This window comes from Amphiura filiformis, chromosome 19, assembly GCF_039555335.1.
Source record: "Amphiura filiformis chromosome 19, Afil_fr2py, whole genome shotgun sequence".
Taxonomy (NCBI): domain Eukaryota; kingdom Metazoa; phylum Echinodermata; class Ophiuroidea; order Amphilepidida; family Amphiuridae; genus Amphiura; species Amphiura filiformis.
Window position 1 is genome coordinate 22,094,291 of NC_092646.1, and position 13,411 is coordinate 22,107,701.

At 39.5% G+C, this 13,411-nt stretch overlaps 2 protein-coding genes across 2 annotated transcripts in view; both read left to right on the forward strand.

The window, feature by feature from the left end:
• Positions 1-8,411: 8,411 nt before the first annotated feature.
• Positions 8,412-13,180, forward strand: LOC140140447 (uncharacterized). The gene is made up of 3 exons (XM_072162206.1): positions 8,412-8,591; positions 11,169-11,804; positions 13,151-13,180. The coding sequence occupies exons 1-3, from the start codon at positions 8,532-8,534 to the stop codon at positions 13,178-13,180; spliced, it is 726 nt and encodes a 241-aa protein (XP_072018307.1). The 5' UTR covers positions 8,412-8,531.
• Positions 13,165-13,411, forward strand: part of LOC140141049 (uncharacterized) — a 36,165-nt gene continuing 35,918 nt past the window's right edge. The window contains exon 1 of the mRNA XM_072162827.1: positions 13,165-13,315. Coding sequence (XP_072018928.1) covers positions 13,242-13,315 — 74 coding nt within the window. The 5' untranslated portion in view covers positions 13,165-13,241. The remainder of the gene's footprint in view (positions 13,316-13,411) is intronic.

Consider the following 13,411-nt stretch of genomic DNA (forward strand, 5'->3'; position numbering starts at 1 on the left):
TATTGAATGTTAGACCAAAGTAGCTCAAAGTACATATAATACACCTGATCCGTGAACTTGTCTTTTTTAAAGACAAATTCTTGTTTAACCATAAAACAATGTTTTTAGGCCTCTGTTCAGCATTTCTTCACAAAAAGTATACATATCCCTTTACTAACTTCCTCGTAATGAATGGGGGTACATATACCTCACCCCAAGTAAATACTAGGCATGGGTTTTACCACTCTTGAAAAAGGCTCGTCGAAGTCAATTTTTTCTCACTTGTGTGACCAGTTTAAATTCACCTCAACATGGGTTATACCTATAATCATTTTTGGAAAGACATGGGGGAAACAATTTTTTTTATGTCTAAATGAGGGGAAGAGTGACATACATTTTTGTTGCTCCTTTTCATGTTACACATGTGCCCACCAATCAACGTTAAGAAGTGTCATTTGGAAAATATTTACTTTTCTTCCTGTAATTAAATGCTTGCAAACACGAACTTTGTAATCTCATATTTTTTATTTGACGTTGAATATTTGAAATATTCATTATCCATTTTCCATTTTTCAGATACACTTTTTTCCCAAAAAAAAAAAAAAAACCTACATTTTTTGGTGTGTTTTTTTGGGGGGAGGGGATCCATATCTTCAATAAGAAAGGTTAACATTTTCAATTGATCCTCGGCTTTTTATCCCAGCTATACACATACAATACACTGTACCTACATATCATTAGATTTATAAAGTTTACTTCGAGGATTGTTAAATATCAAAAGTATCAATTTTAATCATTTGACGTCCCCAAATTTGGCATAATGACATAAAGGAGGTAAAGGTTTTTGCTTTGTTTCCAAATGTTTCCAAATTATCTTTGCTATATTAGTCGGGCAGCAAACTACCCAGTTTTTAAGGCCCGTGGCCTTTTGATGAAGACAATGTGCCACCTATCCTAGCATGTTGTTTGGGTCCCAAGTAACATATTTATACATGTTTACAAAAATCCAGATGCAGCAGAAGGCGGCCATCTTGTTTTTCAAAATGGCGCCCATTTTGGCAAAATATTTTCAATATTTGTCAAACTGCCCCTTCCCAATGTGATTTTATTGGCACAGTAGTGATTGTTTTAGGCTTGTTATAGTAGTTTTGTCATGTTGGCATGCAGTAGCACCAATATTAATGATTCACAAATTCAAAATGGCCGCCAAAAATTCAAAATGGCCACCGAAATCAATTCATTTCCTTCAAACATACAATAAGCCTACATCAATCTGGTAACATATGAGATTGGACATGTGACGTGAATATTAAAATAATAACACACACAAATCCCATACTTAATGCACACCCCCCCCCCCCACCCCCCGGATATTTCGTATATGCCACAGAAAATGTATCAAAACGTTTTCTTGGCTCATACGGGTATCCTTTATACAAGAACAGTTGGTGGTGCTAGTTTGGGCTACAGGCTGTATTACTACATCCATAAGCACATGGCAGCAGGGGATACGTGGTTCTTCAAAAAAATTTGAACCATTTAAGGACAATTTTGCCCAAATGTGCCCAGTTGGTTGCACTGGTCTCCACTGAAAACCCACCCATCGATATACCAAAATCGCTGAAAAAGGTACCCCAAAACCATGGTGGCACCTTCCTGTACACCTTCAAACAGGAAGACCCCCCCAGGACATGGCATTGGCCAGACATTGAGAGGTATTGAGGGGTATTGAGAACAGGGTAAAAGGTAGCCAGTGGTCCCAGAAATGGTTTATGGGTCCCGGGGGATGGAATTTTTAATGGTTTCTAGGGATGGAGTTAGGGATACCAGGGATGGGGTATAAAAGAGTACTAGTAAAGGGTACCGAAGGTCCCAGGGACAACAGTTTATGGATCCAGGTAAAGGTGCTAGGTTCCAGGGGTGACATTAGGGGTGTCAGCAATGGGGTTTGGGGTACCAAGGACAGGGTTAGGGGTTCGGGGATGAGGTTAGGGGTTCCAGGAATGGGGAGAGTCCCATGGTCGGTGTTAGGGCACCTAAAACAATGCCTACTGTACCAATAAATTCACAATGGGAAGGGTCAATTTGAAAAATATTGGATAGGGTGAGGGGTACTGGGATGGAGTAAAGGGTCCCAGGGTTTGGATAATGGGTACCGGGGACAGCGTTAGGTGCACTGAGGAAGGGCTAGGGGTACTGAGGACAGGGTAACGGGTTATGGGTCCCGGTAAAGGGGTTAGGGGTTTTAGAGATGACCGGTCATGGGTCCAGGAATGGGGTTAGAGGTCGCATGATCGTGACGCGTGTTTGAGGTCCAAGGGATAGGATATGGGTGACTGGGGATTGAGTTAGGGGTACCATGCAGGGTTGGAGAAATGGGTACCAGGAACTGAGTAAGGGGTACTGGGCATTGGGTGTGGTGAACCAGATGTGGGCTAACAGGTTCCGAAGATGGTATTAGGGTCCCAGGGATGTTTCATGGCCGGGTCTCAGGGACGGAGTTTGGTGTTCCATGAATTGAGTTAAAGGTCACATAGTTTGTGTTAGAGGTCCCCGGGAATAGGGTAATGGGGATGGAGTCCAAGGGTTAGGGATATGAGTACCAGGAACAGGGTAAGTGGTGTAAGGCATTGAATATGGGGAACCAGATGTGGGGTTACAGGAGCCAAAGATGGGATTATAACCCTATAGGGTCCCAGGGATGGGTCATGGGTCTCGGGGACGGAGTTACGGGTTCCAGGAATAGAGTTAAAAGTCCCATAGTTGGTGTTAGAGGTTCCAGGGCATTACTCGTCGATGGTCGATAGACGTCCCAATAAATCGGACTTAGTCACCGGTCAGTTCTACAGAATAGATCTCCAAGGCTAACGATGGTTAACTATAGAAACATGTTAAAGGACATCAAGAAAATTTTCTAAGTTATTTATCATAGGGTAAGGGGTAATGGTGATAGAATTAGGGATCCCAGGGTTGGGGTAGCCCATTATATGGGTACCAAGAACAGAGTCAGGGGTGCCGGGCATTGGTTAAGGGTAAACAGGTTGTGGGGTTGCATGTACCAAAGGTGGGATTAGGATCCCAGGGACGGGTTATGGGCAGACCTGCCAACCTAGCGCAGTAAGAAAGAGAGACATTGAGGCCAAAACTTTGTACATGTACACAAACCAGGTACCGACAAATTCAAAGACTTGAGGTGTGCAATACTTTCAGAATTCAGGGAAGGTTTTGCAGGTCTAAATGTATCACATTAGACTAAAGAGAATGCTATAGCAAACTTTTAAAGTGAAATTTGCATCATTTTCTGCTGTTCTTACATTTAAATTTGCCATCACTGAAATTTTCAGAAAGCAGGACTGTCCCTCTTTTTCACTTTGGAAAACCTCAAATGAGGGACAGTCCCTCAAAATGAGGGACAGTTGGCAGGTCTGTATGGGTCTTGCGAGAGTTCCAGGTTCCAGGAACGGAGTTTAAAAGTCCCAAAGCTGGTGTTAGAGGTCCCAGGGAATAAGGTAAGGGGTAATGGAGATGGAGTTAGGGGTCCCCGCGTTGCGGTAATGCGTACAAGGAAAGGGGTTAAGGGTACCGGGCATTAGGTAAGGGGTACCGGATGTGGGGTTACCGGTACCAAAGATGGGATTAGACTACAGGTTCTAGGAATGGAGTTAAAGGTCCCATAGTTGGTGTTAGGTGTCCCGGGAATAGGGTTAGGGGTACTGGGGATGGAGTTCCGGGTTTCCAGGTTTGGCGTTAGGAGTCCCAGGGATGGCGTTAGGGGTACCGAGGACTGTGTAAGGGTACTGGAGTAAGAGACTTAGGGTACTAAGGATATGGTTAGGGTGCCAAGGGTGTAGTTATGGGCTGGTCCGAGTACATCAAATTTAGCCAGAACATATCAGGTTATGGGTCACTGAGCAGTGGATTATCATAATATGTTCCGGTGTTGTGTTAAGGGGTCCCTTGGATGGGTCTAGGGGCCACAGGGATGGGTAGTGCTACTGGCCAGGGATGGGGTTAGGGGTACCAAGAATACAGGGTTATGTGAACCGAGGAGGGTATAAGGGTAGGACATTCAGGTACTAGTACGGGATACATGTTATCATTGGTTATTGGGTAAAGATATCAGAGTACGATATACGTTTAGCAGGGTAGGCCTACAGGGTTATGAGTTAGGTACCAAGTTAGGGGTGATCGGGGTAAAGATTAGGATTACGGGTTCGGGTATGAGTATGGGCTGGCCCCGGTACATCAAACTTAGCGGGAACATAATTATTATTATCATATCCAGATGAGGAGGCATGAAGACATTTAAGGTGGAAGTTACAGATTTTAAATTCAGGAACTATTTTAAAATAAAATGTTATCATAGAGAGTGAATTATAGGTAAGCATTGGAATGTGGGGGTGGGTGTGTGGGGTGGTGTGGTGTGTATTTGCAGTGTAGTATGGAGTTTGTGTATGAGTTCGTATATTAATTAACATGTTACTTGCTTAAACTTATATTTTATAATGCTCATTGTATGTTAGCCTGAGTCCCTCGGCCCCGATCTCGAAACAATTCAAAATGGCGGAATAAAATGGCCGTTTCTCGTTCGGGGCCTGAGAACGAAACATGCAAAAAAGTGGGGCGATTAATTCTTTTGTATTGTATTGTTTTTACGCAGGATCCTGCGTGCATGCGCAGTAGCTCAATATGGTTGACGCCTGCGCAATACTTGTTGTACGGCCATATATGGCAGCTGATACATGATGAATATTCATGAAATAACATTTTTTTGTGAGAAATCAGAGCAGAGACAGATCATCAGCTTGTCTGTGTAACCGTCCATTGGAAAAACAACAAAATATGTTTAATTTCAAACCTGGTTGTCAATGCTGAAACTTTGGCTGGAGAAGTTGAAGGTGACGTTGCTGGTGATCTTTTAGACTGTTTATTTGAAGTCATCGGTTGTTTTAGAGCAAAATAGGAGGCATTTTTGTGCCATGTAAACGGCGATCGGCGTTTTCTTGATTTCAATTCACACCGGCATAGCCATAGGCCTACCATGCCATGTTCATGAATTGGATGTTTACTTTCAACAAACAGCCTGATTCAACTACACGAATTATTCATTGTCAGTGCAGCCTAGGCACGGGCTATTAAAGCATGTAAGTACTACAGATTCCAGAAAGCTATACTCAGTCATGCACGGTCTCAAGACAGACAAAGAAATTCAACGGCCATGCCCGCTGTCTGAATCTGAATGGTACTGTCCAACACTCCTTGGTTGCTTGGCAATGGTAGAACCGTAGAAGTAGAAGTACAATGAAGTAAGCCGGATTGTCGGTCATGTCAGTAGGTCTGTGCTGCACTCAAATGGCACAGCCACTTAGTTCACCACGTAAACTTGTATAAGTTCCTTGTACTAACAGCCACTTGACTGCTGAACATGTGAAAGTTTAGTACCAACCTGTCAATACACAGCAACTTGCCTCACCGAGAACTGTGCTGTGCAACTGCACGAGTCCTAGTCCTACATCATGTAGTGTACATGTTATGTACATCAGACGCTGCACTGCACTTGAAATCGAATGGATGGTATTCTTCATGTTAAAAAAGGTAAGTTCATGTCTTCATGCCAAATCATGGGTTGGATCTCACTCAATTTTACAAGACTAGACTCGATCCAAAAAACGGAGTCCCAAAATTATGACTAGGCATAGCATGCCTAGGCTCGGGCTTCATGGCTTAGGCTTAGCCACAAAGTATTCAAATGTGAGTAAGCCTAGAAGAATGATAGGCCTAGCCTGTCATGATATGTTTTGCATGAATGTAGGACAAAATACTGGTCAATAGTGGTCATGCTAGGCCTAACAGTAGTAGTAGTACCATGACTATGTACGGTACATGTAATCCTATTTACCTAACCTTTTCCAAGTCTACGGCTGGGCCTTGCACACATTTCTCCATTTAGACATTACACTTACCGTAGTCTATGGCTGGGCCCTCATGCATCGTACCATCGATCAGGGCATTATACTTGCCGTAGCTCGTAGTCTACGTCTACGCATACACACATTAGTCTAAGATTGGACCTATTATACACACATCGTATCGTTATGTATGCATGGTCACATGGTGTTACACTTGCATGACTTGCTGTAGTCTACAGCCTAGCCGTGTACCTACCGTTATTAGAACGTAAGTTGCGTAACATTGTGACGTAAGTTACGCAACGTAAGTTACGTTTATAAGTTACGTTGGGTAACTTAACAATGCAATGCAATGTAAGTTACGCAACGTAAGTTACGTTGCGTAACGTAAGTTATGTTGCGTAATTTCACAGCGTAAATTAACACTGCAACGTAAGTTATGTTGCATAACGTAAGTTACGTTGCGTAACTTAACAACGCAATGCAACGTAAGTTACGCAACGTAAGTTGCGCAAAGCAACGTAAGTTACGTTACATTGCATAACGTAAGTTACGTTGCGTAAATTAACAATGCAACGCAACGTAAGTTACGTCACGTAAGTTGTTTGACGTAAGTTGCGTAATGTATGTTTATGCAACGTAAGTTATTCAATGTAAGTTACGTTGCGTAACTTAACAACGCAACGTAAATTGCGCAACGCAACATAAGTTACGCAACGTAAACGCAACGTAAAGGGGTGTCACGTTGCGTAAATTAACAACGCAATGTAAGTTACGTCACGTAAGTTGTGTGACGTAAGTTGCGTAACATTGTGACTACCGTACCGTAACACTATACTGACTACCAATCCCGTACCGTAGTCCTAGGCCCACTCCCAACTGCACATTTATACATGACTTACAAACGGTATAATCTAAGTAAATTTTTTATGACCCCCTATCGCGGGCTAATTTTTTTTACGACTCCCTTATCTCGAGTCAAAAAGTTTTATGACCCCTCCCGCCTACACAGACTGACATCAAATTATTCATCACCGGAACTAGTAAGGCGCGAGGCATGCAAAACTTAAATGTGAAGAAAGTGTGTGGAGCGTGTTAAAATTTTGATCATAGGGTTAAAAAAGCGTAAAGAAGGTGCGCGGAGCGGGCAAAAAATTTGAATTATATATTATTTTGAATTAACTAAAGATAAAGATTGTACGTACATTTTGAGCGTAAATTGAAAGAATGCACGCGCAGCTTGGGCAAATTTTGTGTCATCAGCCTTCTATTCTATTTTGGGGTAAAAATTATAATATAACCCCCTCTATTTTTGGTCTAAAAATTCTATGATCCCCAGTATATTCATGACCCACCCCCTTTCGAAGAAAATGACAGCCCCCTATAAACAAACACACTGGTCATAGAAACAAAATACACGTGAATCAAGTTGAACAATTAATAAAATAAACAGTAAAAAAAGTGAAATATTGTATTACAATCAACAATTTTTTTTTTTCAATTTCCCACGTGCGTATTAAATGATGAAGGAAAAAAGGAAAAACAATGCATATTTTGCAAGTCAAAGAGCTAAAGCATGAGGAGACGAGTGACAACTCAAAAATGCATGGAAAACGGCCTGGAAAATGATGTGTGAAATTAGAATGAATAAATATTCAGGCAGTACAAATTTGTTTATTTATTTATAATTTCATGTCAATGTCATGATTATAGTAAACAATGCAAATATTTCATTCATAATAAATTATAACATCCTTAAAAGGAGATGCTGTGACCACGTGATAAGAACTAATTAATTATTCATGAGCTAATAAATGCTCCAATTTTCGAACGCAATCGTTACCAGTCCTCACCTGCCAGCACAACCCGATGACCGTGCGTAAGCAGTTGAAGGACTGGTGGATCAAGTCTAATTGTATGTATAGAGGAAATAAGTTGAATTTGGCGGCCATTTTGAATTTTTGGCGGCCATTTTGAATATCAAAATCGTCAATATTAGTGCATACATGTCATAAATAATATCTTAGGCCTAAAACAATTGCTATTGTATCAATAAATTCACAATGGGAAGGGTCAGTTTGAAATATATTGAAAAATGGCCGCCATTTTGAAAAACAAGATGGCCGCCATCTGCTGCATCTGGATTTTTGTAAACATGTATAAATATGTTACTTGGGACCCAAACAACATGTTAGGATAGGTGGCACATTGTCTTCAAAAAAAGGCCACGGAATTTAGTTTGCTGCTTGACTATATATAAAAGTGACATAAATCAAGAAATTTATTTATGTATTATTTATCTATTTATTTATTTATTTATTTATTTATTTATTTATTTATTTATTTATTTATTTATTTATTTATTTATTTATTTATTTATTTATTTATTTATTTATTTATTTATTTATTTATTTATTTATCTATTTATAGAAAATAATTGTGTTTCGGCGCGTGGCGCTCCCTGATTGTCAATGATCTACGGTGTCGCTGTTTAAACTGGAAGGCTTACGTGAATTTATCGCCTTGTTTCCTATGTCGTCATCATAGACATGATAATACTTAGTCGGTCGTACATGCACACGATTAAATCACTTGATTGCTAAGGATACATTTACTACGAGTTTTTAATACAGACACTAGAAGATGAAGTGGCAAAAGAGGATATCTGCAGTTGCTCCTTTTGTTCTAGGGATGATGCATTTGGTAAGTAAGACTAATTTTCTTGCATTTTTAGAATATATTTTCAACCATATATAAATCACCTCGTGTACGTGTCATGATCACAAGTTCGTAAATGGTGGTGTGCGTGTCTGCATGGCATTGACACTACATTTCAACGTTACTAAATATAATTTATACTAAATATAGTACACTCATTTATATAGTGACATGATATTTTGGTAAATAATTGATTTTTACACATGAAATTTAAGAACGTATGTGTAGAAAGTAGGTTGTTGTGTACACGCACAGTGTAAATAATTTAGTTTGTTTAAATACCTGCGTAATCAATTCGCCCACGCCCCTCCTCGTGATATATTTATCAATGAACTGGGGAATCCCCGTGTTAGGCAGAACGCTAGTCAGTCGATGGCTATTGTTTATACAAGACGAACTCAGTCACTTTAAAATTAGGCACTGGCAACGATCGAATTCGGTGTTGAAATTAGCAAAAATTTTAGTTACACCTTTTCACTTCATAATTAATTTTCTCGGTCAAATGAAAACCAATAATGTTCATTTCTTCGGTAAATGTCAGAAAAAAAACTATAATGCTTGGTACTGTATTTTTGTAAACCCTGGTGTTAAACTTAGGTGCGAAATTTTAAATTTAGGCTTCTAGTGTAAGCTTGTCGATTTTCACAGGCTTCAATCTGCCACATGAGCTTTTTGGGGGGGGGGAAGTCAACGTTTTTGATTTTATAAGTAACATAGTTCGTTAATGAAAGATATTTTCCAACTTTCTAAAGCACATTATATAAGGCTATATATCATAGTTTTGTCAGAATTTTGGTTTTGATTGCACCATTTTTCAATTCCGAATACTAATTTTGTCAAAATCAACTCGCAACTCTGTACCTATAGGGCCTAGTAGAATAAAATGAAGTGGTATAAATGAAGTACTGAGTTGGACATTTTGGCAGTCGCAAGTGAAAAAAAAGGTGAAATTAAAACGGATATTCTGACAAAACTCTAATGGATCCACACGATGAGTTCACCACTTTACATCACACCATGCATTTCACATCACATCACATTTCATTTCATTGGAGTTATAATAAATATACATACATTTGTCGATTCCCCCCTTTAATTCACTCCACCCATGGCCCCCCCCCCCCCAATACATTCCGTTATGACTGCAGAATAAAAGGTATTTTGAGATTGCTTTTGAATAGAGTATTCTAAAAGGAATTATTCAATTATTCAGGGATGGTCCATATCACCATATCTTTTTTCATTATTGAATCAACTTTTCAGCTGTCTATTTGTGTGCACTATGTGTCTGTGAAATTGTAAATAAAATAAATCAAAAATTATATTATATTTTGCATTTACCAGACGTTTTAACTGTCTGTTATTTCCTTATTACCAAATATAACAAATGTGTCTGTTTATATTGTCTGGTCCATTGTTCCTTCGTGTTATACACAACAATGAATGGGAACTTGAAATGCGGTGACTAAGTCAGAAATAATGCGGAATAAGGACACTGAACTAAGGCCAATAAACTTAGTGGTTCCCATAAATACTTTATTTAGGCTTATTTTTCAGCCTGCTTCTAGTGCAGGATTGCTGTGCGTAGCGTATTTGATTTTTCAATAAAATTGATTTTTACTTAAAATTAGCATTTGTAATTGCGTAAATTACATGTGAGATGAAATGCCTGTGAATGGCAGTAGTAAACATTGAACAAAATTTATAAAATGAATATAAAATTTATGAATAAATTCTACAATTCATGTTATTGAGACTTATTCTATAGGGGCTGTATCATTTTAGACGCCACGTCAAGTATACAGTAATTTATGTTGTAAAATTTAAAGTGAAATACAAAGAAAAATAGTACGCCTCGTGATATAGTTTTAGAGGCATTATCAAATTGTTTCTTTCTTTTTAATTACGAAATTGTTTTAGCATTTACCAGATAATTTATTGACTTTATGTAATTTGAACCAAATTAGTGCGGACTTACAGACTGAACATCAATTTGACTGATAATATTGTTGTATAATGTAAATACGTATATTGGTTTGTCGTTATATATAGCAAACAACATAAACCTCAGTATTGAAAACATTCACAATGTCATTTGCCCTGTATATAAATAACAAAGGGCCGAAAACACAACCTTGTTGAACTCCGCATGATATTACTTCTTAAATTTGATTGACAGAATTTGAACAGATAAATAATAAGCGTCATAAGGCTGTCATATTAAAGAAACTCGGAGTCACTCTTAAACTCTGCTCTAAAACCGTGGTATTCAAGTTTATGCAATAATATTTTGTGATCAATGGTATCAAACGCTTCAGATAAACCTTTATACTTTTATACACGATTTCACAATTCTTGCAGTGTTTTGTTTAAATAATTGCTTTTGCCTGCCATATCTGTAACATCACAGTCAACAACTAGATGTAATTTATGAACAACAATAAAATATTTCCAGCCTCAGTGGTAGCAGCCCTTGTTGAGATCCATGCAGAAATCCTGAAAGAATCAAATATTTTCATATTTGCTCATTTTGTTCTTTATTCTTATTGTTTTTCTATGCAGTTAGTTCAAGCTAGTGGAAAGTCATCTTTCAACCACCTGATGCGTCTATCCACCCAACAACCACAAGAACTACCAACTTTACCACAGGATGAAGACGACATCCAGTCCCAGCAGGGTGGCAACAGTGCATTTGTTGATCCAAAGAACATCCTTCACGACAACGAAGAGAAGTGGTCTGGCTTTGATGCGTCGCAAGATCTGGGAAGATCAGGACTTAATCACAAAGAGACCAGTGGTCCTGATTCTAAATTGAATCTGAACGGTCGCCCCACACATGATGACAGTCAGAACACTGATAAAGTGTTTCCCGACAGAAGCATCAACCCGGATCTGCTCGATATTATCAACAACAACCGTACAGAGCACAAGGTACGCTTCCGGAAAGACCTCGATCAGATCAATCCTGCTGATGACACAAATCCAAGAGACGATGAAGACAGACTTGGATTAACAACTACAGCATATCAGAAGATAAGGGACCTTCTCAAGACAGCTGGTGTAGATCTTAGAGTGAAGGGTGTGAATAGCACGAAGGCAACGGACCCAGCGGAAGATCCAGATGAAAAGCAGGTGGACGACGAAGTGGAAGTAAGACAGGAAAGGTCTTTTGATTGTCCTCAAAGCCCACCAGGAGTGGTACGTATTTTTGTCTCTTATAATTACAGAAACAACATTGTATTTAAAATAATAACTCTTATTAAGATTAACTTTACAAAACAAACACTTTGAAATGCATTTTGAAAGTGATTGTTTAAATTCTTTCAGGTCTTTTGCTTGACATTTCTGTTTTTTTATCCCGCAATAAACCCCGTCATGGGGAAAGTAAAAGCATGAATGAAGGAGAGGAGAAGATGAAGGAGAAGGTGGACAATTATATAGGCGTATTATTAAAGATAGGAAAGATAATTATGAATAAAGGAAACAGAGAAGACGATCATAATTATGATGATGATTAGATGATGATGACATTAACTCTATCCACGCAGGTGTCGACTGCAGACGACAAAATTAAAAAATTTTAAGTTCAGAATTGTACATTGTCATGGCCTTAGTTGTAATCAGCATGACAAATGCATTAAAATGAGCACAAACAAGCCTAATATTTGGTCCAGTGGTTCTTGAGCTTGCACTCAATATTGTGAGAAAATATTTCAAATTTAATTCAAAAGCTAGAGCATTAACCCTAACAGAACTAGGACTCACTAAAGCTCACTATTAAAACCGCTCTGCGTGCACGGATTCCACGGGACTTGATGACGCAATCAGACCAAGTCATATATACCCAGGGAATCGTTGGCCGGGCCAACGTCACCTGTGTAGCTACATGCTGGGGATCTTCTGCGTGGCATGCGAGGGGTCCGAGGTTCGAATCCCAGGGGTGCCAAGTGACTTTCTTCTTCATCTTCTCTCCTTTTCGTTCCTTCTTTCCTTCCGATAGCCAAAAACCTCGGGTAGGGTTAGGGCTAATTAGTGACCATGCATATTTTCCCTATATGCCTTGTTAATGACCATGCATATTTTCCCTATATGCCTTGTTAGTGACCATGCATATTTTCCCTATATGCCTTACAGAACTAGGACTCACTAAAGCTCACTATTAAAACCGCTCTGCGTGCACGGATTCCACGGGACTTGATGACGCAATCAGACCAAGTCATATATACCCAGGGAATCGTTGGCCGGGCCAACGTCACCTGTGTAGCTACATGCTGGGGATCTTCTGCGTGGCATGCGAGGGGTCCGAGGTTCGAATCCCGGGGGTGCCAAGTGACTATCTTCATCTTCTCTTCTTTTTCGTTCCTTCTTTCCCTTCCGATAGCCAAAAACCTCGGGTAGGGTTAGGGTTAGTGACCATGCATATTTTCCCTATATGCCTTGTTAATGACGACCATAGGACGTCAAAGAAAATCATGAAGAGATAATGATGACAGATAATAAATATGGAAACCCAACGTGTAATTTATCTGCTTTTTATTTTGCAGCCCTACAAAATGCTTTCCCTGCGCCAGTGATCGACAGGATACGTTTGACCACAAAGACGAACATGGCAACACTTGCGCATGTGACACGTGCATGGCCCCTACTTACATGATTTTACCATGTACTTGCACTCCAGATGGGCAGGTGGCTCCAGATGGTCAACCAACGTGAGTATTTGGGTACAAACCTTTTATGCCTTTTAGGAAGAAATCATCTGCATAGTGTGATACCGGGGTGTGGTATTCTGAATCCCAAGGTCTTCA